Source organism: Leptodactylus fuscus, chromosome 3 (assembly GCF_031893055.1).
Source record: "Leptodactylus fuscus isolate aLepFus1 chromosome 3, aLepFus1.hap2, whole genome shotgun sequence".
In the NCBI taxonomy this organism is placed as follows: Eukaryota; Metazoa; Chordata; class Amphibia; order Anura; family Leptodactylidae; genus Leptodactylus; species Leptodactylus fuscus.
The window spans coordinates 247,080,797-247,108,019 of NC_134267.1; the positions used below are offsets into that span (position 1 = coordinate 247,080,797).

General features: G+C 49.9%; 2 protein-coding genes across 2 annotated transcripts in view; one reads left to right on the top strand and one right to left on the bottom strand.

Moving 5' to 3' along the window:
* The window catches only part of LOC142198394 (uncharacterized), a 1,100,421-nt gene that overhangs the window by 922,968 nt on the left and 150,230 nt on the right, over positions 1-27,223 (bottom strand). The window lies entirely within an intron of this gene.
* The window catches only part of LOC142198405 (uncharacterized), a 30,172-nt gene continuing 28,697 nt past the window's right edge, over positions 25,749-27,223 (top strand). The window contains exon 1 of the mRNA XM_075269435.1: positions 25,749-25,812. Within this exon, the coding sequence (XP_075125536.1) occupies positions 25,779-25,812 (34 nt within the window). The 5' untranslated portion in view covers positions 25,749-25,778. The remainder of the gene's footprint in view (positions 25,813-27,223) is intronic.

Here is a 27,223-nt window from a genome sequence, read left to right on the forward strand (position 1 = left end):
CGGAGACCCCCGACAGGATAGTGGGTATGGAGGTGCTTATATAGAGGGCAGCAGGGTGAGAAGGTATTACAGTAATCAGACCAACCCAGAGACCCCCGACAGGATAGCGGGTATGGAGGAGCTTATATAGAGGGCAGCAGGGTGAGAAGGTATTACAGCAATCAGACCGACCCGGAGACCCCCGACAGGATAGCGGGTATGGAGGAGCTTATATAGAGGGCAGCAGGGTGAGAAGGTATTACAGTAATCAGACCGACCCGGAGACCCCCGACAGGATAATGGGTATGGAGGTGCTTATATAGAGTGCAGCAGGGTGAGAAGGTATTACAGTAATCAGACCGACCCGGAGACCCCCGACAGGATAGCGGGTATGGAGGAGCTTATATAGAGGGCAGTAGGGTGAGAAGGTAATACAGTAATCAGACCGACCCGGAGACCCCCGACAGGATAGTGGGTATGGAGGTGCTTATATAGAGGACAGCAGGGTGAGAAGGTATTACAGTAATCAGACCAACCCAGAGACCCCCGACAGGATAGCGGGTATGGAGGTGCTTATATAGAGGGCAGCAGGGTGAGAAGGTATTACAGTAATCAGACCGACCCGAAGACCCCCGACAGGATAGCGGGTATGGAGGTGCTTATATAGAGGGCAGCAGGGTGAGAAGGTATTACAGTAATCAGACTGACCCGGAGACCCCCGACAGGATAGCGGGTATGGAGGTGCTTATATAGAGGGCAGCAGGGTGAGAAGGTATTACAGTAATCAGACCGACCCGGAGACCCCCGACAGGATAGCGGGTATGGAGGTGCTTATATAGAGGGCAGCAGGGTGAGAAGGTATTACAGTAATCAGACTGACCCGGAGACCCCCGACAGGATAGCGGGTATGGAGGTGCTTATATAGAGGGCAGCAGGGTGAGAAGGTATTACAGTAATCAGACCGACCCGAAGACCCCCGACAGGATAGCGGGTATGGAGGTGCTTATATAGAGGGCAGCAGGGTGAGAAGGTATTACAGTAATCAGACTGACCTGGAGACCCCCGACAGGATAGCGGGTATGGAGGTGCTTATATAGAGGGCAGCAGGGTGAGAAGGTATTACAGTAATCAGACCGACCCGAAGACCCCCGACAGGATAGCGGGTATGGAGGTGCTTATATAGAGGGCAGCAGGGTGAGAAGGTATTACAGTAATCAGACCGACCCGAAGACCCCCGACAGGATAGGGGGTATCTCTTGCCTGAGGTCTGCTTGGTCTTGTGGATAATCCCCCGACCTCGCTCTCCTGATACTAAATATTGTTTATGTTCCTGGTCCGGGGGGTCCTGGATGTAAAAATCCCCCAAAACGCATTTATATGACGAGACAACAAATGTTATTCTATTCCTCACATGTAACTTGTGTATTACGGGATGTGACGCTTTATTGTTTTATCTTATTCGGAGTTCTGAATCTTCACTTTTACATTTTTTTGTGTTTTTTTTTTTCCTGTAATTTAGTTTTTGTGGCTTTTTTAATTTTGTAAATTTTGGGTCTTTTTGTTTTTGCAAGTTATCGCAGTTTATTGTCTGGGATTTTATGATAACTTTTATTTTGGGACATATCTACCCATAATGTGATAAATCTGCTGTAACTGTTACCTGTATTGGAACGAAGCTCAAGGGCAGAATTCAGAGAAAGGGGGCAAACAGATACCCTCCCCCGACTCTTTGGTTTTAGTATTTTCATGACATCACTCCTGGGCGGGGGGGGGGGGGGAGGGGGAGGTGTCAATCAGAGTGGAGATGGGAGTCGATTAGAGGAGGCAGAGCCCGGAGTGGATAAGAAATGTACAGGAAAGTCACAGGGAGCCGGGCTCATACGCTAAATACAATTCACTTATGTTGGTTTATACTGATACGTCTTCTGGAAGAAATTTTGTACAAAACATCTTATTTTTGGCTTAAGCTACTGTTTGCTGAATAAAGTTTTTGCAATCTTTCAATTTTTTATTAGTCTCATTTTTCAAACCATGTTCTGTGGTAGAAGATAGAAGAGTCTACAGCTCTGGGCCTGGTGAGGGATACCCCGTCCTGGAGGCGTCTTCTCTCAGCCACTTCTAGGCAAATAAAGGTCCCAAAAGCAGGGGGTCCCTATTACAAAGCAGGGGGGTCCCTATTACAGAGCAGGGGGGGTCCATATTACAGAGCAGGGGGTCCATATTACAGAGCAGGGGGTCCATATTACAGAGCACGGGGTCCATATTACAGAGCAGGGGGTCCATATTACAGAGCACGGGGTCCATATTACAGAGCAGGGGGTCCATATTACAGAGCAGGGGGTCCATATTACAGAGCAGAGGGTCCATATTACAGAGCAGGGGGTCCATATTACAGAGCAGGGGGTCCATATTACAGAGCAGGGTGTCCATATTACAGAGCAGGGGGTCCATATTACAGAGCAGGGTGTCCATATTACAGAGCAGGATGAGGGGCGGAGCCTGACCGCGTAACATGGTGGTTGCTGTTTGCTAGAGCTCCACAGCTCTGGGACTTTGATACGGCCGTCTTGCATTACCTACCTAGCAAACATGGTCAGAACTAACAAGGACAGACAGGGGGACACCCCAGGCACCCCGAGGATGTCTAAACAACAGGGGGACTTACAGAGCTACCTGAAAAAGAAGAACGCTTCTCCACGCGGCCTGCCCGAGATGGCGTCGGACCTGCAGAGGGATCCGGAGTCGGATGAGGAATCTGAAATGGAGAGTGTAACAGGAGGTGAGCGCTCGGATTCAGGTACCACACACATCTCCCATGATTTTTTACACAGAACACTTGAAAAAGCACTATCTAAGGCTCTTAATCCTGTCTTAGCCGAGTTGGTGGCAATCAAGGCTGAAATCAAAGCTACGGGGCACAGAGTGCAAGCTTTGGAGGACACTTATTCCTCTGCACGTGACAACGCGGAGATAGTCTCTGACCATCTGCAGTGCCACACTGAGCTCCTTGATCGCTCTCTCTCCTTGATTGAGGAACAGGAGAATAGGAGCCGTAGGAGGAATTTACGGCTGAAAGGCATACCTGAATCCTATACACCAGAGGATCTACCCAAGATGGCGGAAGGCCTTTTTTCAGAATTGTTGGGCCCGGAACGTGCAGCGCAAGTAGTTACAGAGAGGATACATAGAGCTTTGCGCCCAAAACCACGTCGAGGAGACCCTTCTCGGGACATCGTATGCGGTCTCCTCTCTTTCCGTGACACACAAGCGATACTAACGGCAGAACATACTAGAGATCAGGTCTCCCTGGACGGCACTGAAATCTCCATATACCAGGATATCGCTCCGTCAGTCCTGGCTAAGAGAAGGCTCCTCAAACCCTTATTGGATGAACTAAGGGCTCGGAATATACAATACGTTTGGTTATACCCTTTTGGCTTGGCTATTGTACAGGGTGGAAAACGTATTGCCATACATACCCTGAAAGATTTAGCTGCGGTCTGGTCTCTTCTAGATATTGAGCCACTTGATATACCTTCGTGGCTCCCTTCTCGGAACTTGAGTGCTATACCATCTTTGCCGCCCCTGCCCTCCTGGACGGAATCTGCTCGATTTCGGTCTCCAAAGTCGAAGAAAACCCCTCTTAGAGATCAACAACAATAATATGGTTCCTTAGGCTACTCATGGATGGAGTTCATTACTGCCCGACCTACTCCTCTATACTTTATCTATCTTTTCTCCCGATCAGGACGTTCTTTGACTGTTTTGTTTGTTCTCCCTGAATCTTTCAAGATCCCTGACTTACCTGAGTTGTTGAAGATTCCAGGGTTTTGAGATTGCGGGTCATTTGGATGTTACACGTTTATATGCTATTTGACTACGAGTGCTCTCTTGGCTGCAGTGGTTATACGATTGATTGCCCAGTAGATACGGGCTTTGCTTCTAATGAACCAGTTTGGAATGTTATATGTTGAATACTCACCTGAACATGTTCCTTGCTAGTAGGTTATTCTGTTCCTCTTATGCACCTGTTATAGGACGGCCCTTCCTTAGTCCTCTCCCGATCAGGACTTATCCTCACGCCTCCCTAGTTCACTGTTACTTATTGCTCGCTTAGTGTCTGCTTCAGTGGGAGTTGTTCGTCTCACCTGAGCTTATCTACCTTGTTTGAACGTGTTATTCTTGTTTTTCTCGATCTTGTTTATCACGGTATTTTCTTCTGTTTCTATTTTTCTTCTTCTCTCCTCTTCTACCTTCCTCCTCTTCCTTTCCTTGTCCTTTTCTTCCTCTTCTCTCTTCCCCCTCCCTCCCCTCCTTTCTTTCTTCAAGCTTCTTTATTTCTTGTAACTGCTTACTGTTCGTAGACTTAGTAAACGGTTTTGCTTGTGTCATTGTTGGGTACATTCATTGACATTGTATGAACAACATGCCCTCTATGACTCCTACCCCCGTATCTGTGACTTCATTTAATGTTAACGGATTAAATTCCCCTAATAAACATCATTGGCTTATGACTTTATCTAGGAAACTTAAAGCAGATATCCTGATGTTACAGGAAACTCATTTCAAGGCTGGTAACATTCCTAAGCCCTGTAAATCAGATTTTGACACGTGGTACTATTCCACACATCCCACTTCCTCCTCTAAAGGATTTGTGATTGCTTTAAGAAAATCGCTTCCTTTTGTAGTTACACAACAATATGCTGATGCGGAAGGCAGGGCTCTTTTTTATTAAAGGATGATTAGCTAACTGTCAAATGACATTGGCCTCGATTTATGCCCCTAACCAAGGTCAGGTGGCTTGGTTACTGAGCACATTGACTGTACTTTCTCAATTTGCACAAGGTGAAATCTTATTAAGGGGTGACTCAAATTTATTGCTCGACCCATATCTAGACTCCTCTTCCAAAAAAATCGTCTATGTCCCAAAAAGCCATCAGACGTTTACATACTACACTTCAAGATTTAAATTTGATAGATTCCTGGAGGATAGCCAAGCCCTCGGTTAGAGATTATTCTTTCTTTTCCACACCCCACAATTCACACCAAGACTTGGATTATATTTTGTGCTCTAAATCTCTTCTAGATCCTATCACTGCTTCACTAATTGGAATAATAAGTATTTCTGATCACGCCCCGGTCTCTACCTCTTTTTTCCTTCCTGAGCTCACCCCCAAGCCTTGGACCTGGCGCTTAAATGAGAGAGTTTTCGACAACCCTGAAGTTAGAGAACAAATTGGCAAGGAAATTGAACTGTACTTCCAGTTGAATAAGTCCCCTGATTTGTCACCCACCTTGTTGTGGGAAGCACATAAGTCCTATATTCGTGGGCTTCTCATTGCCAAGGCCTCAGCCCTGAAAAAAGAAAGATTCATTAATGTTACAAATTGCAGAAAAGAAAAGCATCCTTACTGGCGATCGACGATTTAACCGTTTTAAGGGAAAAATTGAAAAAGACTCTTAATGCCTTTTCGGCTAAAGCTCTATTATATTGAAGGGTACGGGTATACGCTCATGGCAATAAGGGTGGTAGGTTTATGACGGCGATGAAGAGAAAGGAGAGAGCACGAGCTCATATTGAAGCTATCAAATGTGATGATAATTCACTAGTTTACGACACGCCTGATATAGCTGAAGCGTTTCACAGATATTACTCCTCTCTATATAATTTAGAAGAGAACACCCATTGCCATCCACCCTTCTCGTCCGATAGCCCAGATGACAAGCTCAGCCGTATATAGCTCTTCCTAAGTTCACTGCATTTGCCATCTCTCAAGGAACAAGACAAATTAGCTCTATTATCACCAGTCACCGAATCTGAAGTTAAATCCTCCCTCTGTAGCTTCCCGAGTGGCAAAAGCCCTGGTCCGGATGGGCTTACTTCTCATTATTATGCGATATTTCACACAGTTCTTGTCCCACATCTCACCTCATTCTGTAATGCTCTCCTCCAAGGTGTCCCTAGGATGCGTCAGTCTCAGGAGGCACACATTACCCTTATACACAAAGAGGGTAAAGACCCCACGGATTGCTGGAATTACAGGCCAATTTCTTTGCTAAATCATGATGTGAAAGTCCGGGCCAAACTTCTCGCTCTACGCTTGAGAGACCTAGTCCCGCAATCAATTAATGAAGAACAAGTGGGTTTCATTAAAGGGAGGGAAGGTAAAGAAAATACCCGTAAGCTATTGCATATTATTGACCTGGCCAAACGGTCAAATCGCCCTCTGATGCTTGTGAGTGTTGATACTGAAAAAGCATTGGACCGTGTGAATTGGTTGTCTATGTCTGAAGCCCTTAAGGCTTTTGGGTTCGCTCCTTGTACAGGCAATCCTCTCCCTTTATGCGCAACCACATGCTAGGTTACGGATTAATGGATCCCTTTCCCCCTATTTTGAAATTACAAATGGCACCAGGCAGGGCTTCCCCCTCTCGCCTACCTTGTTTGTCCTTACTCTAGAGACGTTTCTGCAGGCAGTGCGGCAGAATCCCCATAGCCAAGGTTTTTCGGTAGCAAACGGATCGATTAGCTCATTGGCTTTTGCTGATGACGTCTTATTCCTCCTATCCAACCCGTTGACAGCCCTTCCCGAATTACAGTCCCTCATTGATGTTTATGGATCTCTTTCCAATTACTCCGTCCCAGTCTCCATCCCAGCTCCCCAGGTTTCTCCACTGAAACCACTGGTCCCTTATGTTTGGAAAGACACATGGATTAAATATTTAGGTATTCATCTACCCTCTGATCTAAGCAGTGTGTACCCATTACACTTCTCTCCCTTGCTAAAAGACTTAGTCTACCCTACAAGGCTATGATTTTCCGTATTTGTCCTGGCTAGGGAGGAGGAATCTTTTACAGATGTATGTGCTCCCTAAGGTTATGTATCTTTTACAAATGTTGCCTATATACTTACCAAAGTCCTTTTTTCCGCTGTTGAAGAGGCTCTTCTCTACTTTCCTTTGGATACACAAGCCTCCGCGACGTTCGTATTCATTGCTCACTAAAGGAAAGAAACAAGGGGGCATTGCATTACCAGACATGCGGACATATTATAAATCAATACAACTCTCCAGATGGATGTATAAATATTCCTTGACGACAGATTTGGCGAATGAACTGTTTGGCCCCAACCTGCTACACTCTCTGTGGTTACCCGTTCTGAGATCTCTATCCTTCTGAGGGGTCCCTATGAAACTTGGCTCGAACATAAGGAACAATTGGCTCCCGCTCCTTCGCCGATTTTACCAGCAACCTTGACCCCCTTTCTCCTCCTGACGAAGGTAACTGGACTTACGTTTGATACCTCCCTCTGGCAGTTGCTGAAAAATCTTCAACTGAAGGACCTGTTTCACAATACTTTGCCAATTTCTCAGCAACAACTTCAAAACCTTCTTCCTGGGATGAAACTGAATTTCATAGATCTCGCACAACTCACTACTATTCTCAGGAAACTTTTACTTTCCTCGACCCCCTGTAGACCTCTCACTCCGTTTGAGAAAGGCTTGACTTCGCTCCTCCCATCCCAGAGGAAGATTGCCTCCTGTAAAGCTATGCTCACGCCTTTCTCTGAACCAACTCTCCAATTACTGTATATACTCGAGTATAAGCCGAATTTTTCAGCCCAGTTTTTGAGCTGAAAAAGCCCCCCTCGGCTGATACTCGAGTCAGCAAAAAAAAAAGGAGGGTGAGGGGGGTTTATGACCAGCCACATGTATAGAATCTCCCATAAAATAGTGCAAAAATTTTTTTTTTTTTTTTAAATAAAAGTTCTTAATCCCTCCTTTCCCTAGAATACATACAAAAGTAGAAAATGACTGTGAAACACATTATACACATTAGGTATCCCTGTGTCTGACAGTGCCTGGTCTACTGAATATAGGGGATCTGCAGTGCTCCTGTTCCATCAGGAAGGGGTTAATAGGAGCACTGCAGATAGTCAGCCAGGCTGAATTCCAAGTGGGGAAAAAAAAAACAGTCCTCAGGCTCAGGGAAGGGGCAGACAGACAACCAAAACACCCCCTCCCCTTCCCCAGCATCCAGCATCTACTTCACCCAAAAACTACGACCATTTTAATTTTTGAAATTTTCCAGTAGCTGCTGCATTTCCCCCCTAGGCTTATACTCGAGTCAATAAGTTTTCCCAGTTTTTTGTGGTAAAATTAGGGGGGTCGGCTTATATTCGGGTCGGCTTATACTCGAGTATATACGGTAGCTCTCCAATTTTCTGCAGAAGATGTGGACCACATCCTAAGATATTCTCATAGTCCATCTGTTTGTGTGAGACTGCAAGAACTTCCCTATAAAATACTTACCCGATGCTATCACACTCCAGATTGGCTTTTTCGTCATGGCCTTAGGGATTCGGATCTTTGCTGGCGATGCCACCGCGGGCCTGGAACTACGATGCATATATGGTGGTCCTGTGACTTGATCCAGCCCTTTTGGAGTGAGATTGAAATTCAAATTAACAAAATATTGCACATCTCGGCGCCACTCTTTCCAGATAACGTTCTTTTATCGGGCCCAGATGGATCTCTGAGCCCCAACAAAAAAGCTTTATGGTCGCAATTGATCGGAGTAGCAAAATCGTTAATCCCCTTATTCTGGCTGAATGCCTCTCCCCCCAACGATAGATTTGTGGATAGACAGTGCATCAGGTGGCACGCTCTGAAGAATTACATAGTTGGAAAGAGAGGAAGCATGATAAATATGTGAAGATCTGGTCTAGATGGGGGAAACTGTTTGGATAACTTCTTGTGATTTAAAGTGGTTACTATATCTATTTGTACATTTTGCTTTAGTCCTCCTCCCCCTTCTCCGTTCCTCTCCTTTGGCCCCTTCCCCCTCCTTCTCCCCCTCTCTCTTTCCTCCTTTACTCCTCTTGCTGTGCTTTTCCTCTTCTCTGCCTTCTACATATCCAGAGTTATGTTGTTTTTATCCATTTTCCTCTGACACATGTACTGTGATGATGTTCTTTACCTGACTGCAATGTTAAGCTCATAGTTTGTAGCTCTTTTCTAATGTTATTCTGTCCCAGTGAAGGTGAATTTTACTACTTATTTGTTGCATTTGTAATGGCTGTACATTTGAAATCTTCAATAAAAAGAGATTAAACAAAAAACAAAGCAGGGTGTCCATATTACACAGCAGGGGGTCCATATTACAGAGCAGGGGGTCCATATTACACAGCAGGGGGTCCATATTACAGAGCAGGGGTCCATATTACACAGCAGGGGGTCCATATTACAGAGCAGGGGCTCCATATTACACAGCAGGGGGTCCATATTACAGAGCAGGGTGTCCATATTACAGAGCAGGGGCTCCATATTACAGAGCAGGGGTCCATATTACAGAGCAGGGGTCCATATTACAGAGCAGGGGGTCCATATTACACAGCAGGGGGTCCCTATTACACAGCAGGGGGTCCATATTACACAGCAGGGGGTCCATATTACAGAGCAGGGGTCCATATTACAGAGCAGGGGTCCATATTACAGAGCAGGGGGTCCATATTACAGAGCAGGGGGTCCATATTACAGAGTAGGGGGTCCATATTACACAGCAGGGGGTCCATATTACAGAGCAGGGCGTCCATATTACAGAGCAGGGGTAATAATAATACATTTTATTTATATAGCGCCAACATATTCCGCAGCACTGTACAATTTATAGGGTTCAGATACAGACATACATAACAAAGAATGTCATTTCACACAATGGGACTGAGGGCCCTGCTCAAAAGAGCTTACAATCTATGAGGTAGAGGGGGTGACACAGGAGGTAGCAGGGGCGGCATTGCTTATACAGGGGTCAGACAATTTTGTGCATTAGGAATTGTGATAGGCTTGTCTGAAAAGATGCGTCTTTAGTTTGCGTTTGAAACTGTAGAAGTTGGGAGTTAATCTTATTGTCCGGGGTAGAGCATTCCAGAGAAGTGGTGCAGCTCGGGAGAAGTCTTGTATACGAGCGGGGGAGGTTCTGATAATAGAGGATGGAAGTGTTAGATCATTGAGTGAGCGGAGAGCGGGGGTTGGGCGGTAGACAGAGATGAGGGAGGAAATGTAAGGAGGTGCGGCATTATGGAGAGCCTTGTGGGGGAGGGGGAGAACTTTATATTTTATTCTATAATGAATAGGCAGCCAATGTAGTGACTGGCACAGACCAGAGGCCTCGCTGTAGCGTCTAGCCTGATAGATGAGCCTGGCCGCTGCATTCAGAATAGATTGTAGAGGAGAGAGTTTAGTAAGGGGAAGACGGATTAGTAAGGAGTTACAGTAGTCAAGGCGAGAATGAATCAGAGAGACAATAAGTGTCTTTAGTGTATCTCTGGTAAGGAAAGGGTGTATTCTGGAGATGTTTTTGAGGTGGAGGTGACATGGGGTCCATATTACAGAGCAGGGGGTCCATATTACAGAGCAGGGTGTCCATATTACAGAGCAGGGTGTCCATATTACAGAGCAGGGGGTCCATATTACAGAGCAGGGTGTCCATATTACAGAGCAGGGGGTCCATATTACAAAGCAGGGGGTCCATATTACAGAGCAGGGGGTCCTGTGACCCGGACAGCTGCATAAGTCGTCCGGGTCTTGACCTAGCGTGGTGTCACGCTCCTCTCCTTCCTCCTCCCCCTCCCGGCGACTGACGCTGGCCTGGGCGGGGCTTGACAGCCGTATTTAGGCTCCGGTGCTGGACAGGGACTTCCTCTTTGATCCCCGCCAGCGTCGGAGTAAGAAGACCGCGAGACCGCCAGCATCGATGGCTGAGACTACCCAGCAACAGCAGCTCATGGAGTTACTGCAGCAATGGGTAAGAGATGAGGGGACAGCGTGGCTGGAGTCCCTGCTCACTGTGAGCGGGGAGTCCAGCTTGCCTCCTGCTCCACCGGAGTCGCAGCGGGCGGCCTCCACCCGTCCTAGCAGGACGGCGAGGCCTCCTGTGTGGCTGTCTCCTGATACGACCCCTAGTGCCCAGAGTAGGGCTCCGGCACGGGGGAAGGGCCGCGCACTCTATATCTTGCGCATACCGGGCGGCGCACGAGTTCCCTGTCAGGTAGTGCCGGCACCAGGTCTCGTGGGCGCGGGCCTGCTGAGCACATGGCTACTGTGGCTATGGGGGGTGATGCTCCGCCCCTTTCGGCCATTTTGAGCCATGCGTCCCCTGGGACGGCGACAGCATCCGGTGCCCCTGTTCCTCATGTCCCTGAAGGGAGTGCCCCCTTATGGTGTCCTCCCAGCAGGCCCAGGCCGTGTCAGCTCCAGTGGGGCCTAGTAATCCCATGGTTCTTGCTGTTCCCTTAGCTCCTCCACTGCCGCCGGGTAGATTGGCGCGGTGGTTTGGGAGGGTGGCTGCTGCTCCTGCGGCAGCTGGGTCTGACAGTGCGGCTGTTTCCCATGCTATGGTAGCTGGTGTTTCTCCCCAGGCCTCCTCTGCCGCTCCTTTACCGGCGGGTCTAAGTGCTGCTGCGGCTTCCCCTGATATAGTCCCAGAGAGTAAGGAGGGGTTCTTTGAAGTAGATTATGTGCCCAGGACTCCTCATGTCTTGCCGCGTCCTCACCCCCTTTCATCATCTAGTCGGGCGTGGGAGTCTAGGGCCCGCTCCTACAGGAGCTCTGGGGCTGATGAGGTGTCCTTGCGGTCTGGTCGGTCCCGTCGTTACCGTAGTTGGTCCAGATCTCTGAGTCGGCGCAGGCATCGTGAGTCTCGGTATGATAGGCGTAGGTCGGAGTCCTGTTCGACTTCATCGTCTCGGGGTTCGTGCAGGTCACGTCGCTCGCACTATAGCAGGAGTTCCAGGAAGCGGAGTGGGAGAAGTGACTATGGTTCCGCCCAGGGCGATCCAGTCGTGCCTGCTGTTGCGGTACCTGAGCCTGCTCCTGTATCAGCTCCGCTGCCTCCATCCCTGGTAGTTTCGGCGCAGCCTCCAGTGATTCCGGCTGGTGAGTTCACTTGGTTACAGGCTTGGTCTTCGCAGATGCCACCGGCTGGTGGCGATATGTTAGATATTCTAAAAGCCATGGTTACACAGTTGGAAGGTAGGGGGCAGTCACTTGCTTCCCCAGGGGCGGTAGTGACGCAGCCTGAGCCGGTTCCCCCTCCTTCAGGTTTGCGATTTAGAGATTCTTATTTCTGTGCTGTGACTCCGCTGGGTACTCATGTATCGGCTGAGCTTAGGCACAAGATTACGAGTGGTGAATATATTGATATTTGGCTTTTGTTGTCTCCTGAACAAGTCATGGTAGATAGAGAAAGGGGGTTTGGTCGGGGTGATGACAGAAAGCCAAGAGTGGCTAAAACATTTTCGAAATTGGTTGCAAGCCTTTGCGATATATTCTTGCATTCTCTGTCAGTCGGCTCCTGAAGTGGCGGCTGAGCTATTTGTGTACTTGGAGACTATTTTTCAGCTCACAAACTCTATGGGGGAATGGCATGGTGGAAGTACGATGAGGAGTTCCGGCGTCGGTTGGCGCTTCAGCCGGAGGTCGGTTGGGCTTCTAAAGCCACCGACATCTGGATTCAACTGATGCTCTCGCCGAAGCCAGTAGCTTCTCCCTTTCCATCCGCAGCTGCGGGGGGAGCTGGTCCTCCCTCCGCGGCCGTTCGCAGACCTGGTGCCTGCTGGATGTTTAATGAAGGGCACTGTCGCTTCTTCGCATCATGCCGCTACGAGTGTTCAGTGAGGTCGCGGTGATTGGAAGATCCTCCCAGGCCCCTGTGGTGCTGGTGTTTCATGCGGGTGGCAACGATTTAGGTGTGGTACGCTTGTCCGAACTGATATCGTTGATCCGCTCGGATTTGGATCGGTTTCCAGCGTTCTTCCCTGATGTGGTGATTGTCTGGTCGGAGGTGGTGCCCAGGGCCCGCTGGCGAGATGCTCGTGATCCAGCGGCTTTGGAACGGGCCAGACGACTTCTTAACTTGCGGGTGTCGCGACATCTGCACTCCCATGCTGGGGTGGTGGTTAGGCACAGACAGCTGGAGGGTGATAACCAGGCGCTGCTCCGCAGAGATGGTGTCCATTTGACCGATATTGGGCTAGATATTTTCTTGTCTGGGCTTCAGGATGGGATTGAGCAGGTGTTGTTTATGCTCTTGGAGGGGGGGGTCGGACCCCTTTGTAGGTTTACATCAGGTTCCGGTGGCGGGACCTTGCGCCTCCCCTCCTAGCTTTTGGTTATCTGGAGTAGAAGATGAGAGGCGCGTCACCCGCTGAACATCAAGCACATGCACACTGCCGGCGGTGGTGGCGCATTCTGGTGACGCGACTTGTCTTGAAATAGAGGGGGGTAGCAGGGTTCTGCTGATGTGTTTATTTAATAAAGCTGTGGCCGACCCCCACAATTTTCACCCAAGAGAGTGTTGTGGGTCCATATTACAGAGCAGGGTGTCCATATTACAGAGCAGGGGTCCATATTACAGAGCAGGGGGTCCATATTACAGAGCAGGGGGTCCATATTACAGAGCAGGGGGTCCATATTACAGAGCAGGGGGCCCATATTACAGAGCAGGGGGCCCATATTACAGAGCAGGGGGCCCATATTACACAGCAGGGGGTCCATATTACACAGCAGGGGGTTCATATTACACAGCAGGGGGTCCATATTACAGAGCAGGGGGTCCATATTACAGAGCAGGGGGCCCATATTACAGAGCAGGGGGTCCATATTACAGAGCAGGGGGTCCATATTACACAGCAGGGGGTCCATATTACACAGCAGGGGGTCCATATTACAGAGCAGGGGGTCCATATTACAGAGCAGGGGGTCCATATTACAGAGCAGGGGGTCCATATTACAGAGCAGGGGGTCCATATTACAGTGCAGGGTGTCCATATTACAGAGCAGGGGGTCCATATTACAGAGCAGGGGGTCCATATTACAGAGCAGGGTGTTCATATTACAGAGCAGGGGGTCCATATTACAGAGCAGGGCGTCCATATTACACAGCAGGGGGTCCATATTACAGAGCAGGGTGTCTGTATTTGCAGATGATACTAAACTTTTTAAGGAAATCAATAATGAGGAGGATAGTAGAATATTACAGGGGGATCTAAGGAAACTGGAAGCATGGGGGGGGCGGAGACTTGGCAAATGAAGTTTAATGTAGATAAATGTAAGGTAACGCACTTTGGTCGGCGTAATATAATGTCTGACTATGGACTTAATAGTAAATTACTGGGTAAGGGTGCATTCACACTACGGATATGGTGACTGATTCTGAATGTAAAATCACGTTTAGAATCAGCAGCGTATAAAGCAGTTCCCATTCATTTCTACGGGAGCCGGCATATGAGCGCTGCCCATAGAAATGAATGGGAAGTGTTCGGCAGCCCTGCCGTAGCGCCGGCGTGTACGGCTGTGATACATGCTGGCGTTACGCAGTGTGAATGCACCCTAAGACTGCCAATGAGAGAGACTTAGGGATTTTGGGGGACAGTAAGCTTACCTGTAGTGACCAGTGTCAGGCAGCTGCTGCCAAGGCAAATACAATTATGGGATGCATCAAAAGAGGTCGAGATTGTCATGACAAGGACATAGTTCTATCTCTATACAAATCACTGGTGCGGCCACACTTAGAATATTATTAGGGGAATGGCGGGACTGGAGGACAACGAGAGGTTAACAGACTGGGGGTTATTCAGTTTAGAGAAAAGTCTCTCCGGGGAGATCTAATAACAATGTACAAATACATGAAGGGACAATACAAAGAACTTTCTAAGGATATTATTACACCTAGACCAGTGACCGTGACAAGGGGACGTCCTCTACATCTAGACCAGTGACCGTGACAAGGGGACGTCCTCTACACCTAGACCAGTGACAGTGACCAGGGGATGTCCTCTACACCTAGACCAGTGACAGTGACAAGGGGACGTCCTCTACACCTAGACCAGTGACAGTAACAAGGGGATGTCCTCTACACCTAGACCAGTGACCGTGACAAGGGGACGTCCTCTACACCTAGACCAGTGACAGTGACCAGGGGATGTCCTCTACACCTAGACCAGTGACAGTGACAAGGGGACGTCCTCTACACCTAGACCGGTGACAAGGGGACGTCCTCTACACCTAGACCAGTGACAGTGACAAGGGGACGTCCTCTACACCTAGACCAGTGACAGTGACAAGGGGACGTGCTCTACACCTAGACCAGTGACAATGATAAGAGGACGTCCTCTACACCTAGACCAGTGACCGTGACAAGGAGACGTCCTCTACACCTAGACCGGTGACAGTGACAAGGGGACGTCCTCTACACCTAGACCAGTGACAGTGACCAGGGGATGTCCTCTACACCTAGACCAGTGACAGTGACAAGGGGACGTCCTCTACACCTAGACCAGTGACAAGGGGACGTCCTCTACACCTAGACCAGTGACAGTGACAAGGGGACGTCCTCTACACCTAGACCAGTGACAGTGACAAGGGGACGTGCTCTACACCTAGACCAGTGACAATGATAAGAGGACGTCCTCTACACCTAGACCAGTGACAGTGACAAGGGGACGTCCTCTACACCTAGACCAGTGACAGTGACCAGGGGACGTCCTCTACACCTAGACCAGTGACAGTGACCAGGGGACGTCCTCTACACCTAGACCAGTGACAGTGACCAGGGGGCGTCCTCTACACCTAGACCAGTGACAGTGACCAGGGGACGTCCTCTACACCTAGACCGGTAACAGTGACAAGGGGACGTCCTCTACACCTAGACCTGTGACAGTGACCAGGGGACGTCCTCTACACCTAGACCTGTGACAGTGACCAGGGGACGTCCTCTACACCTAGACCAGTGACAGTGACAAGGGGACGTCCTCTACACCTAGACCAGTGACAATGATAAGAGGACGTCCTCTACACCTAGACCAGTGACAGTGACCAGGGGACGTCCTCTACACCTAGACCGGTGACAGTGACAAGGGGACGTCCTCTACACCTAGACCTGTGACAGTGACCAGGGGACGTCCTCTACACCTAGACCTGTGACAGTGACCAGGGGACGTCCTCTACACCTAGACCAGTGACAGTGACAAGGGGACGTCCTCTACACCTAGACCAGTGACAGTGACAAGGGGACGTCCTCTACACCTAGACCGGTGACAGTGACAAGGAGACGTCCTCTACACCTAGACCAGTGACAGTGACAAGGGGACGTCCTCTACACCTAGACCGGTGACAGTGACAAGGGGACGTCCTCTACACCTAGACCGGTGACAGTGACAAGGAGACGTCCTCTACACCTAGACCAGTGACAGTGACAAGGGGACGTCCTCTACACCTAGACCAGTGACAATGATAAGAGGACGTCCTCTACACCTAGACCAGTGACAGTGACCAGGGGACGTCCTCTACACCTAGACCGGTGACAGTGACAAGGGGACGTCCTCTACACCTAGACCTGTGACAGTGACCAGGGGACGTCCTCTACACCTAGACCAGTGACAGTGACAAGGGGACGTCCTCTACACCTAGACCAGTGACAGTGACAAGGGGACGTCCTCTACACCTAGACCGGTGACAGTGACAAGGGGACGTCCTCTACACCTAGACCAGTGACAGTGACAAGGGGACGTCCTCTACACCTAGACCAGTGACAGTGACAAGGGGACGTCCTCTACACCTAGACCGGTGACAGTGACAAGGAGACGTCCTCTACACCTAGACCAGTGACAGTGACAAGGGGACGTCCTCTACACCTAGACCGGTGACAGTGACAAGGAGACGTCCTCTACACCTAGACCAGTGACAGTGACAAGGGGACGTCCTCTACACCTAGACCGGTGACAGTGACAAGGGGACGTCCTCTACACCTAGACCGGTGACAGTGACAAGGGGACGTCCTCTACACCTAGACCGGTGACAGTGACAAGGGGACGTCCTCTACACCTAGACCGGTGACAGTGACAAGGAGACGTCCTCTACACCTAGACCAGTGACAAGGGGGCGTCCTCTACACCTAGACCAGTGACAGTGACAAGGGGACGTCCTCTACACCTAGACCGGTGACAGTGACAAGGAGACGTCCTCTACACCTAGACCAGTGACAGTGACCAGGGGACGTCCTCTACACCTAGACCAGTGACAGTGACAAGGTGACGTCCTCTACACCTAGGCCAGTGACAGTGACAAGGGGACGTCCTCTACACCTAGACCAGTGACAGTGACAAGGGGACGTCCTCTACACGTAGACCAGTGACAGTAACAAGGGGACGTCCTCTACACCTAGACCGGTGACAGTGACAAGGGGACGTCCTCTACACCTAGACTGGTGAAAATGACAAGGGGACGTCCTCTACACCTAGACCGGTGACAGTGACAAGGGTACGTCCTCTACACCTAGACCAGTGACAGCGACAAGGGGACGTCCTCTACACCTAGACCAGTGACAGTGACAAGGGGACGTCCTCTACACCTAGACCAGTGACAGTGACAAGAGGACGTCCTCTACACCTAGACCAGTGACAAGGGGACATCCTCTACACCTAGACCAGTGATAAGGGGACGTCCTCTACACCTAGACCAGTGACAGTGACAAGGGGACGTCCTCTACACCTAGATCGGTAACAGTGACAAGAGGACGTCCTCTACACCTAGACCAGTGACAGTGACAAGGGGACGTCCTCTACACCTAGATCGGTAACAGTGACAAGAGGACGTCCTCTACACCTAGACCGGTGACAGTGACAAGGGGACGTCCTCTACACCTAGACCGGTGACAGTGACAAGGGGACGTCCTCTACACCTAGACCAGTGACAGTGACAAGGGGACGTCCTCTACACCTAGACCAGTGACAGTGACAAGGGGACGTCCTCTACACCTAGACCGGTGACAGTGACAAGGGGACGTCCTCTACACCTACACCAATGACAGTGACAAGGGGACGTCTGCTACACCTAGACCGGTGACAATGACAAGGGGACATCCTCTACACCTAGACCAGTGACAGTAACAAGGGGACCTCCTCTACACCTAGACCAGTGACAGTAACAAGGGGACGTCCTCTACACCTAGACCAGTGACAGTGACAAGGGGACGTCCTCTACACCTAGACCGGTGACAGTGACAAGGGGACGTCCTCTACACCTAGACCAGTGACAGTGACAAGGGGACGTCCTCTACACCTAGACCAGTGACAGTGACAAGGGGACGTCCTCTACACCTAGACCAGTGACAAGGGGACGTCCTCTACACCTAGACTGGTGACAGTGACAAGGGGACGTCCTCTACACCTAGATCGGTGACAGTGACAAGGGGACGTCCTCTACACCTAGACCAGTGACAGCGACAAGGGGACGTCCTCTACACCTAGACCAGTGACAGTGACAAGGGGACGTCCTCTACACCTAGACCAGTGACAGTGACAAGAGGACGTCCTCTACACCTAGACCAGTGGCAAGGGGACATCCTCTACACCTAGACCAGTGATAAGGGGACGTCCTCTACACCTAGACCGGTGACAGTGACAAGGGGACATCCTCTACACCTAGATCGGTAACAGTGACAGGAGGACGTCCTCTACACCTAGACCGGTGACAGTGACAAGGGGACGTCCTCTAGACCGGTGACAGTGACAAGGGGACATCCTCTACACCTAGACCAGTGACAGTAACAAGGGGACGTCCTCTACACCTAGACCAGTGACAGTGACAAGGGGACGTCCTCTACACCTAGACCAGTGACAGTGACAAGGGGACGTCCGCTACACCTAGACCAGTGACAATGACAAGGGGACGTCCTCTACACCTAGACCAGTGACAGTAACAAGGGGACGTCCTCTACACCTAGACCAGTGACAGTGACAAGGGGACGTCCTCTACACCTAGACCAGTGACAGTGACAAGGGGACGTCCTTTACATCTAGACCGGTGACAGTGACAAGGGGACGTCCTCTACACCTAGACCGGTGACAGTGACAAGGGGACGTCCTCTACACCTAGACCGGTGACAGTGACAAGAGGACGTCCTCTACACCTAGACCGGTGACAGTGACAAGGGGACGTCCTCTACACCTAGACCGGTGACAGTGACAAGGGGACGTCCTCTACACCTAGACCAATGACAGTGACAAGGGGACGTCCGCTACACCTAGACCGGTGACAATGACAAGGGGACATCCTCTACACCTAGACCAGTGACAGTAACAAGGGGACGTCCTCTACACCTAGACCAGTGACAGTAACAAGGGGACGTCCTCTACACCTAGACCAGTGACAGTGACAAGGGGATGTCCTCTACACCTAGACCATTCACAGTGACAAGGGGACGTCCTCTACACCTAGACCGGTGACAGTGACAAGGGTACGTCCTCTACACCTAGACCAGTGACAGTGACAAGGGGACGTCCTCTACACCTAGACCAGTGACAAGGGGACGTCCTCTACACCTAGACCGGTGACAGTGACAAGGGGACGTCCTCTACACCTAGATCGGTAACAGTGACAAGAGGACGTCCTCTACACCTAGACCAGTGACAGTAACAAGGGGACGTCCTCTACACCTAGACCGGTGACAGTGACAAGGGGACGTCCTCTACACCTAGACCGGTGACAGTGACAAGGGGACGTCCTCTACACCTAGACCGGTGACAGTGACAAGGGGACGTCCTCTACACCTAGACCGGTGACAGTGACAAGGGGACGTCCTCTACACCTAGACCAGTGACAGTGACAAGGGGACGTCCTCTACACCTAGACCGGTGACAGTGACAAGAGGACGTCCTCTACACCTAGACCAGTGACAGTGACAAGGGGACGTCCTCTACACCTAGACCAGTGACAGTGACAAGGGGACGTCCTCTACACCTAGACCGGTGACAGTGACAAGGGGACGTCCTCTACACCTAGACCAGTGACAGTGACAAGGGGACGTCCGCTACACCTAGACCGGTGACAATGACAAGGGGACATCCTCTACACCTAGACCAGTGACAGTAACAAGGGGACGTCCTCTACACCTAGACCAGTGACAGTGACAAGGGGACGTCCTCTACACCTAGACCAGTGACAGTGACAAGGGGACGTCCGCTACACCTAGACCAGTGACAATGACAAGGGGACGTCCTCTACACCTAGACCAGTGACAGTAACAAGGGGATGTCCTCTACACCTAGACCAGTGACAGTGACAAGGGGACGTCCTCTACACCTAGACCAGTGACAGTGACAAGGGGACGTCCTTTACATCTAGACCGGTGACAGTGACAAGGGGACGTCCTCTACACCTAGACCGGTGACAGTGACAAGGGGACGTCCTCTACACCTAGACCGGTGACAGTGACAAGAGGACGTCCTCTACACCTAGACCGGTGACAGTGACAAGGGGACGTCCTCTACACCTAGACCAATGACAGTGACAAGGGGACGTCCGCTACACCTAGACCGGTGACAATGACAAGGGGACATCCTCTACACCTAGACCAGTGACAGTAACAAGGGGACGTCCTCTACACCTAGACCAGTGACAGTAACAAGGGGACGTCCTCTACACCTAGACCAGTGACAGTGACAAGGGGATGTCCTCTACACCTAGACCATTCACAGTGACAAGGGGACGTCCTCTACACCTAGACCGGTGACAGTGACAAGGGTACGTCCTCTACACCTAGACCAGTGACAGTGACAAGGGGACGTCCTGTACACCTAGACCAGTGACAAGGGGACGTCCTCTACACCTAGACCAGTGACAAGGGGACGTCCTCTACACCTAGACCGGTGACAGTGACAAGGGGACGTCCTCTACACCTAGACCAGTGACAGTAACAAGGGGACGTCCTCTACACCTAGACCGGTGACAGTGACAAGGGGACGTCCTCTACACCTAGACCGGTGAAAATGACAAGGGGACGTCCTCTACACCTAGACCGGTGACAGTGACAAGGGGACGTCCTCTACACCTAGACCAGTGACAGCGACAAGGGGACGTCCTCTACACCTAGACCTGTGACAGTGACAAGGGGACGTCCTCTACACCTAGACCAGTGACAGTGACAAGAGGACGTCCTCTACACCTAGACCAGTGACAAGGGGACATCCTCTACACCTAGACCAGTGATAAGGGGACGTCCTCTACACCTAGACCAGTGACAGTGACAAGGGGACGTCCTCTACACCTAGACCGGTGACAGTGACAAGGGGACATCCTCTACACCTAGACCAGTGACAGTGACAAGGGGACATCCTCTACACCTAGACCAGTGACAGTGACAAGGGGACGTCCTCTACACCTAGACCAATGACAGTGACAAGGGGACGTCTGCTACACCTAGACCGGTGACAATGACAAGGGGACATCCTCTACACCTAGACCAGTGACAGTAACAAGGGGACGTCCTCTACACCTAGACCAGTGACAGTAACAAGGGGACGTCCTCTACACCTAGACCGGTGACAGTGACAAGGGGACGTCCTCTACACCTAGACCAGTGACAGTGACAAGGGGACGTCCTCTACACCTAGACCAGTGACAAGGGGACGTCCTCTACACCTAGACTGGTGACAGTGACAAGGGGACGTCCTCTACACCTAGATCGGTGACAGAGACAAGGGGACGTCCTCTACACCTAGACCAGTGACAGCGACAAGGGGACGTCCTCTACACCTAGACCAGTGACAGCGACAAGGGGACGTCCTCTACACCTAGACCAGTGACAGTGACAAGAGGACGTCCTCTACACCTAGACCAGTGGCAAGGGGACATCCTCTACACCTAGACCAGTGATAAGGGGACGTCCTCTACACCTAGACCAGTGACAGTGACAAGGGGACGTCTGCTACACCTAGACCGGTGACAATGACAAGGGGACATCCTCTACACCTAGACCAGTGACAGTGACAAGGGGACGTCCTCTACACCTAGACCAGTGACAGTGACAAGAGGACGTCCTCTACACCTAGACCAGTGACAAGGGGACGTCCTCTACACCTAGACCAGTGACAGTGACAAGGGGACGTCCTCTACACCTAGACCAGTGACAGTGACAAGAGGACGTCCTCTACACCTAGACCGGTGACAGTGACAAGGGGACGTCCTCTACATCTAGACCTTTGACAGTGACAAGAGGACGTCCTCTACACCTAGACCAGTGACAGTGACAAGGGGACGTCCTCTACACCTAGACCGGTGACAGTGACAAGAGGACGTCCTCTACACCTAGACCAGTGACAGTGACAAGGGGACGTCCTCTACACCTAGGCCAGTGACAAGAGACGTCCTCTACACCTAGACCAGTGACAGTGACAAGGGGACGTCCTCTACTCCTAGACCAGTGACAAGAGGACGTCCTCTACACCTAGACCAGTGACAAGGGGACGTCCTCTACACCTAGACCAGTGACAAGGGGACGTCCTCTACACCTAGACCTGTGACAAGGGGAGGTCCTCTACACCTAGACCAGTGACAAGGGGACATCCGCTACGTCTGGAGGAGAGAAGGTGTCACCAGAACCATAGAAGGGGATTCTTCACAGTAAGAGCAGCGAGGCTCTGGAACTCTCTACCCCAGGAAGTGGTGATGGCGGATTCATTAAACAAGTCCATAGTGGGCCTGGATGACTTTCTTGAAGAGAATAATATAACAGGTTATGGACTCTAGATTGTAAGGACACGTTGATCCAGGGTTTTTATACTGACTGCCAGATTTGGAGTTGGGAAGGAATTTTTTCCCCTGAAATGGGACAATTGGCTGGAGCCTCATGGGGTAACATCTACTATGTAACTATGTATTCTCTTCACCATGCAGTTTCCATCATGTATTGGTGAATTTCCTTATTTTCTCACATATTGGTCTCATACACGATAATTAGAGATGAGCGAACAGCGTTTGATTGAATATCAGGCTGTTCGAGATATTCGATTCCAATCAAATAACATGCGGCAAACGCAGTAAAAATTTGTATCCCCTCCCACCTTTCTCTGGCGCTTTTTTTTGCACCAATAACTGTGCAGGGGAGGTGGGACAGGAACTACGACAACCAAGGCATTGAAAAAAAATTGGAAAAAGCCATTGGCTGCCAAAATCAGGTGACCTCGGAGTTATAAGAATAGTGGCTGCCATCTTCGTCTTATTTGTGGCTAGGAGACATAGGGATAGAGATCTGCTGAGGGCGAGAGAGGGATGAACTTCTGCTAGGCAGGAAAAACTGAAGAACAGCTCTTCTCAGCGTTATATACTGCAGGGAGAGGAGTCGGTAAGACGCTCAATCCATGGAAATGCGGCTGGGGAGCAAGGTTGCCATCAACCAACAGTGTCTCCCGTGCCTACAGCTCTGCGGCAGCAAGCATTGCGCTTCCCCATAGTCCCCGGCTTGATGGCCACATTAAGTAGGGTGCAGGGTACAACACTAACCAGGCCCGAGCACCAGGAAGGGGTGTTACAATGGCTGGCGGACAATGCTTCCAGCACATTCTCCACCAGCCAGTCAGCCTCTACCTCAACTCCTCCTCCTACCCAACAGTCTGGTCCTCCTTCCTCACAACATGCCCAATCTTCCCAGCAAAGTAATCCCACCTTTCCTACCTCCCAGGAGCTGTATTCGGGTCCATTCACTGTCCCTTTCTCTGTCCCTCCACTTCTCGAATCCCGGGAGCTAACAGATAAGTTGCTGTGTCCTGATGCCCATACACTGGAGCATCCGCCATCTCCTGTTGATTTTGTTGTTGTTGACCAGCAACCCACCTTCAGTGACGATGACGAGACAGTTGCCATCAGGGCAGCCTGGTGCCATGTGCAGGTGGAGGAGCCAAGAGAGGAAATGGAAGAGGAGGTGGTGGACCACGAGGACAATGACCCGACCTGGACAGGGGGGATGTCAAGTGGGGATAGCAGTGGAGATGTGGAGGGAAGTGCAGCACCAAAGAGGGTGGCTAGAGGCAGAGGCATGTCCAGAGGCAGAGGACAGCTGGTTCACCGAAGCCAGGCCACAGCCAGCAGGGCCCAAATTATTCCCTCTTCTAGCCAGCCTAGAAAAACTCCCCCATTGAGGCCATGGTCTTCGGTGGTGTGGAGATTTTTCAATGTATGTGCAGAGGACAAATATAGTGCGGTTTGCACACTTTGCAACTCAAAAGTGAGTAGGGACTCTGAAAAGAGCAACCTCACAACCACTGCCATGCGCCGTCATTTGGAAGGCAAGCACTGGGCTCAGTGGCAGAGAGCAAACGCAGGACTATTGTCGTCTGGCATTGTCACCACTACAGTCCAGACCAGCAGCCAGGAAACCTCCACCACTTTGGGGACTTCTCCCTCATCCTCCCCTTTTCCTGTCTCAGCTACTTCTCCTGCACCATCATGCACCTCTTCCCAGCAACCCACCATCTCCCAGACGTTTGAGCGCAGACAAAAATACAGCGCTACCCACCCTCATGCACAAGCCTTAAACGTGCACATCTCCAAACTCCTGGCCCAGGAGATGTTGCCGTTCCGGCTTGTGAAAACTCAGGCCTTCCGTGACCTGATGGCAAGTGCAGCACCTCGCTATGCTGTCCCTAGCCGTCACTACTTCTCCTGCTGTGCCATCCCCACCTTGCACCAGCACATATCACGCACCATCAGGCGGTCACTAAGTTCTGCGCTTTGCACAAAGGTCCACTTAACCACCGACGCGTGGGCAAGTGCATGCGGACAGGGACGCTACATTTCACTGACGGCACACTGGGTGAATGTAGTTGAGGCTGGGACGGGGTCACAAACTGGGGCGGCCTACCTCATCTCCCCGCCCAACATTCCTTGCAGGGGCTCTGAACCACCACCGTCCTCCTCCTAAGCCTCCGCCGTCACATCGCGCCCAGCTACCTGCTGAAAACGCTGCAGCGCTGGTGTGGGGAGACGTCAGCAGGCCGTGCTGAAGCTCATCAGCTTGGAGGACAGACATCACACTGCCTCCGAGGTGAGGGATGCCCTCCTTGATGAGACGTCAATATGGCTTTCACCGCTGCACCTGGGCCCAGGCATGGTCGTGTGTGATAATGGCCGCAACCTGGTAGCGGCTCTGGAGCTTGCCAACCTCCGACACGTTCCATGCCTGGCCCATGTGTTCAATTCAGTGGTGCAACGGTTTTTAAAAACGTACCCTGTGTGAGCAGCAGAGACCCTTGATGGAGTACCATCTCCAAAACCCAAGGGTTCCTCAGATTCAGCTCCTGCAGTTTCTGCACCATGAGTGGCCATGGATGGCAGACTTATGCGAGATCTTGCGTGTCTTTGAGGAGTCAACCATGAGGGTCAGCTGTGACGACGCAATTGTGAGTGTAACCATCCCGCTCCTGTGTGTGATGCGAGAATCCTTCATCACCATCAGGGATAACGCATTGGACGCTGAGGAGTCGGGGATAGGAGCAGAAACATCCCAGCAGGATAGTCAGGGCACACTCCTGTCCGCTTCACAGCGTATAATGACGGAGGAGGAGGATGAAGTGGCAGATCTCATTGTCACACAGGAGGCTAGCGGGGAAGTTCATTGTGTCCCATTGCTGCAGCTCGGATGGGGCGAAATGGAGGAGGAGGAGGAAATGGAGAGTGAGCATTCCGGTGGGGGCAGCCAAGTGACGCCAAGTATCCGACACATCCCAGTATTTATATCACATGGTGGTGACATCATCACAGGTCCTTCATCCTTCTCCTCTCCTGAGCTCCGCCCCCATGTACTGGTCACATGATAGCGGTGACATCATCACAGGTCCTTCAGCTCTTGCTGCTCCTGCTCGGTGGTCAGTGCTGTTGTCTTGTTCTCTCTGTTATCAGCCATTACCCCAGGCTATAGATATATATATATATACTGTATATACAGCAGTGACTGCTCTCAGGACATGATGGAGGATCAGCGAGCGCTCACATCCCCAGGTTAGTACAGACTAGTGCGGGGTGTATAATAGTGACCAGTATATATAATATATAAGGGGGGGTGTATAATAGTGACCAGTATATATAATATATAAGGGGGGGGGTGTATAATAGTGACCAGTATATATAATATATAAGGGGGGGTGTATAATAGTGACCAGTATATATAATATATAAGGGGGGGGGGTGTATAATAGTGACCAGTATATATAATATATAAGGGGGTGTATAATAGTGACCAGTATATATAATATATAAGGGGGGTGTATAATAGTGACCAGTATATATAATATATAAGGGGGGTGTATAATAGTGACCAGTATATATAATATATAAGGGGGGTGTATAATAGTGACCAGTATATATAATATATAAGGGGGGGGTGTATAATAGTGACCAGTATATATAATATATAAGGGGGGTATATAATAGTGACCAGTATATATAATATATAAGGGGGTGTATAATAGTGACCAGTATATATAATATATAAGAGAGGTGTATAATAGTGACCAGTATATATAATATATAAGGGGGTGTATAATAGTGACCAGTATATATAATATATAAGAGAGGTGTATAATAGTGACCAGTATATATAATATATAAGGGGGGGGTGTATAATAGTGACCGGTATATATAATATATAAGGGGGGTGTATAATAGTGACCAGTATATATAATATATAAGGGGGGGTGTATAATAGTGACCAGTATATATAATATATAAGGGAGTGTATAATAGTGACCAGTATATATAATATATAAGGGGGGGTGTATAATAGTGACCAGTATATATAATATATAAGGGGGGGGGTGTATAATAGTGACCAGTATATATAATATATAAGGGGGTGTATAATAGTGACCAGTATATATAATATATAAGGGGGGTGTATAATAGTGACCAGTATATATAATATATAAGGGGGGGTATAATAGTGACTAGTATATATGATATATAAGGGGGTGTATAATAGTGACCAGTATATATAATATATAAGGGGGGGTGTATAATAGTGACCAGTATATATAATATATAAGGGGGGTGTATAATAGTGACCAGTATATATAATATATAAGGGGGTGTATAATAGTGACCAGTATATATAATATATAAGGGCGGGGTGTATAATAGTGACCAGTATATATAATATATAAGGGGGGGTGTATAATAGTGACCAGTATATATAATATATAAGGGGGGGGGTGTATAATAGTGACCAGTATATATAATATATAAGGGGGGGTGTATAATAGTGACCAGTATATATAATATATAAGGGCGGGGTGTATAATAGTGACCAGTATATATAATATATAAGGGGGGGTGTATAACAGTGACCAGTATATATAATATATAAGGGGGGGGGGTATAATAGTGACCAGTATATATAATATATAAGGGGGTG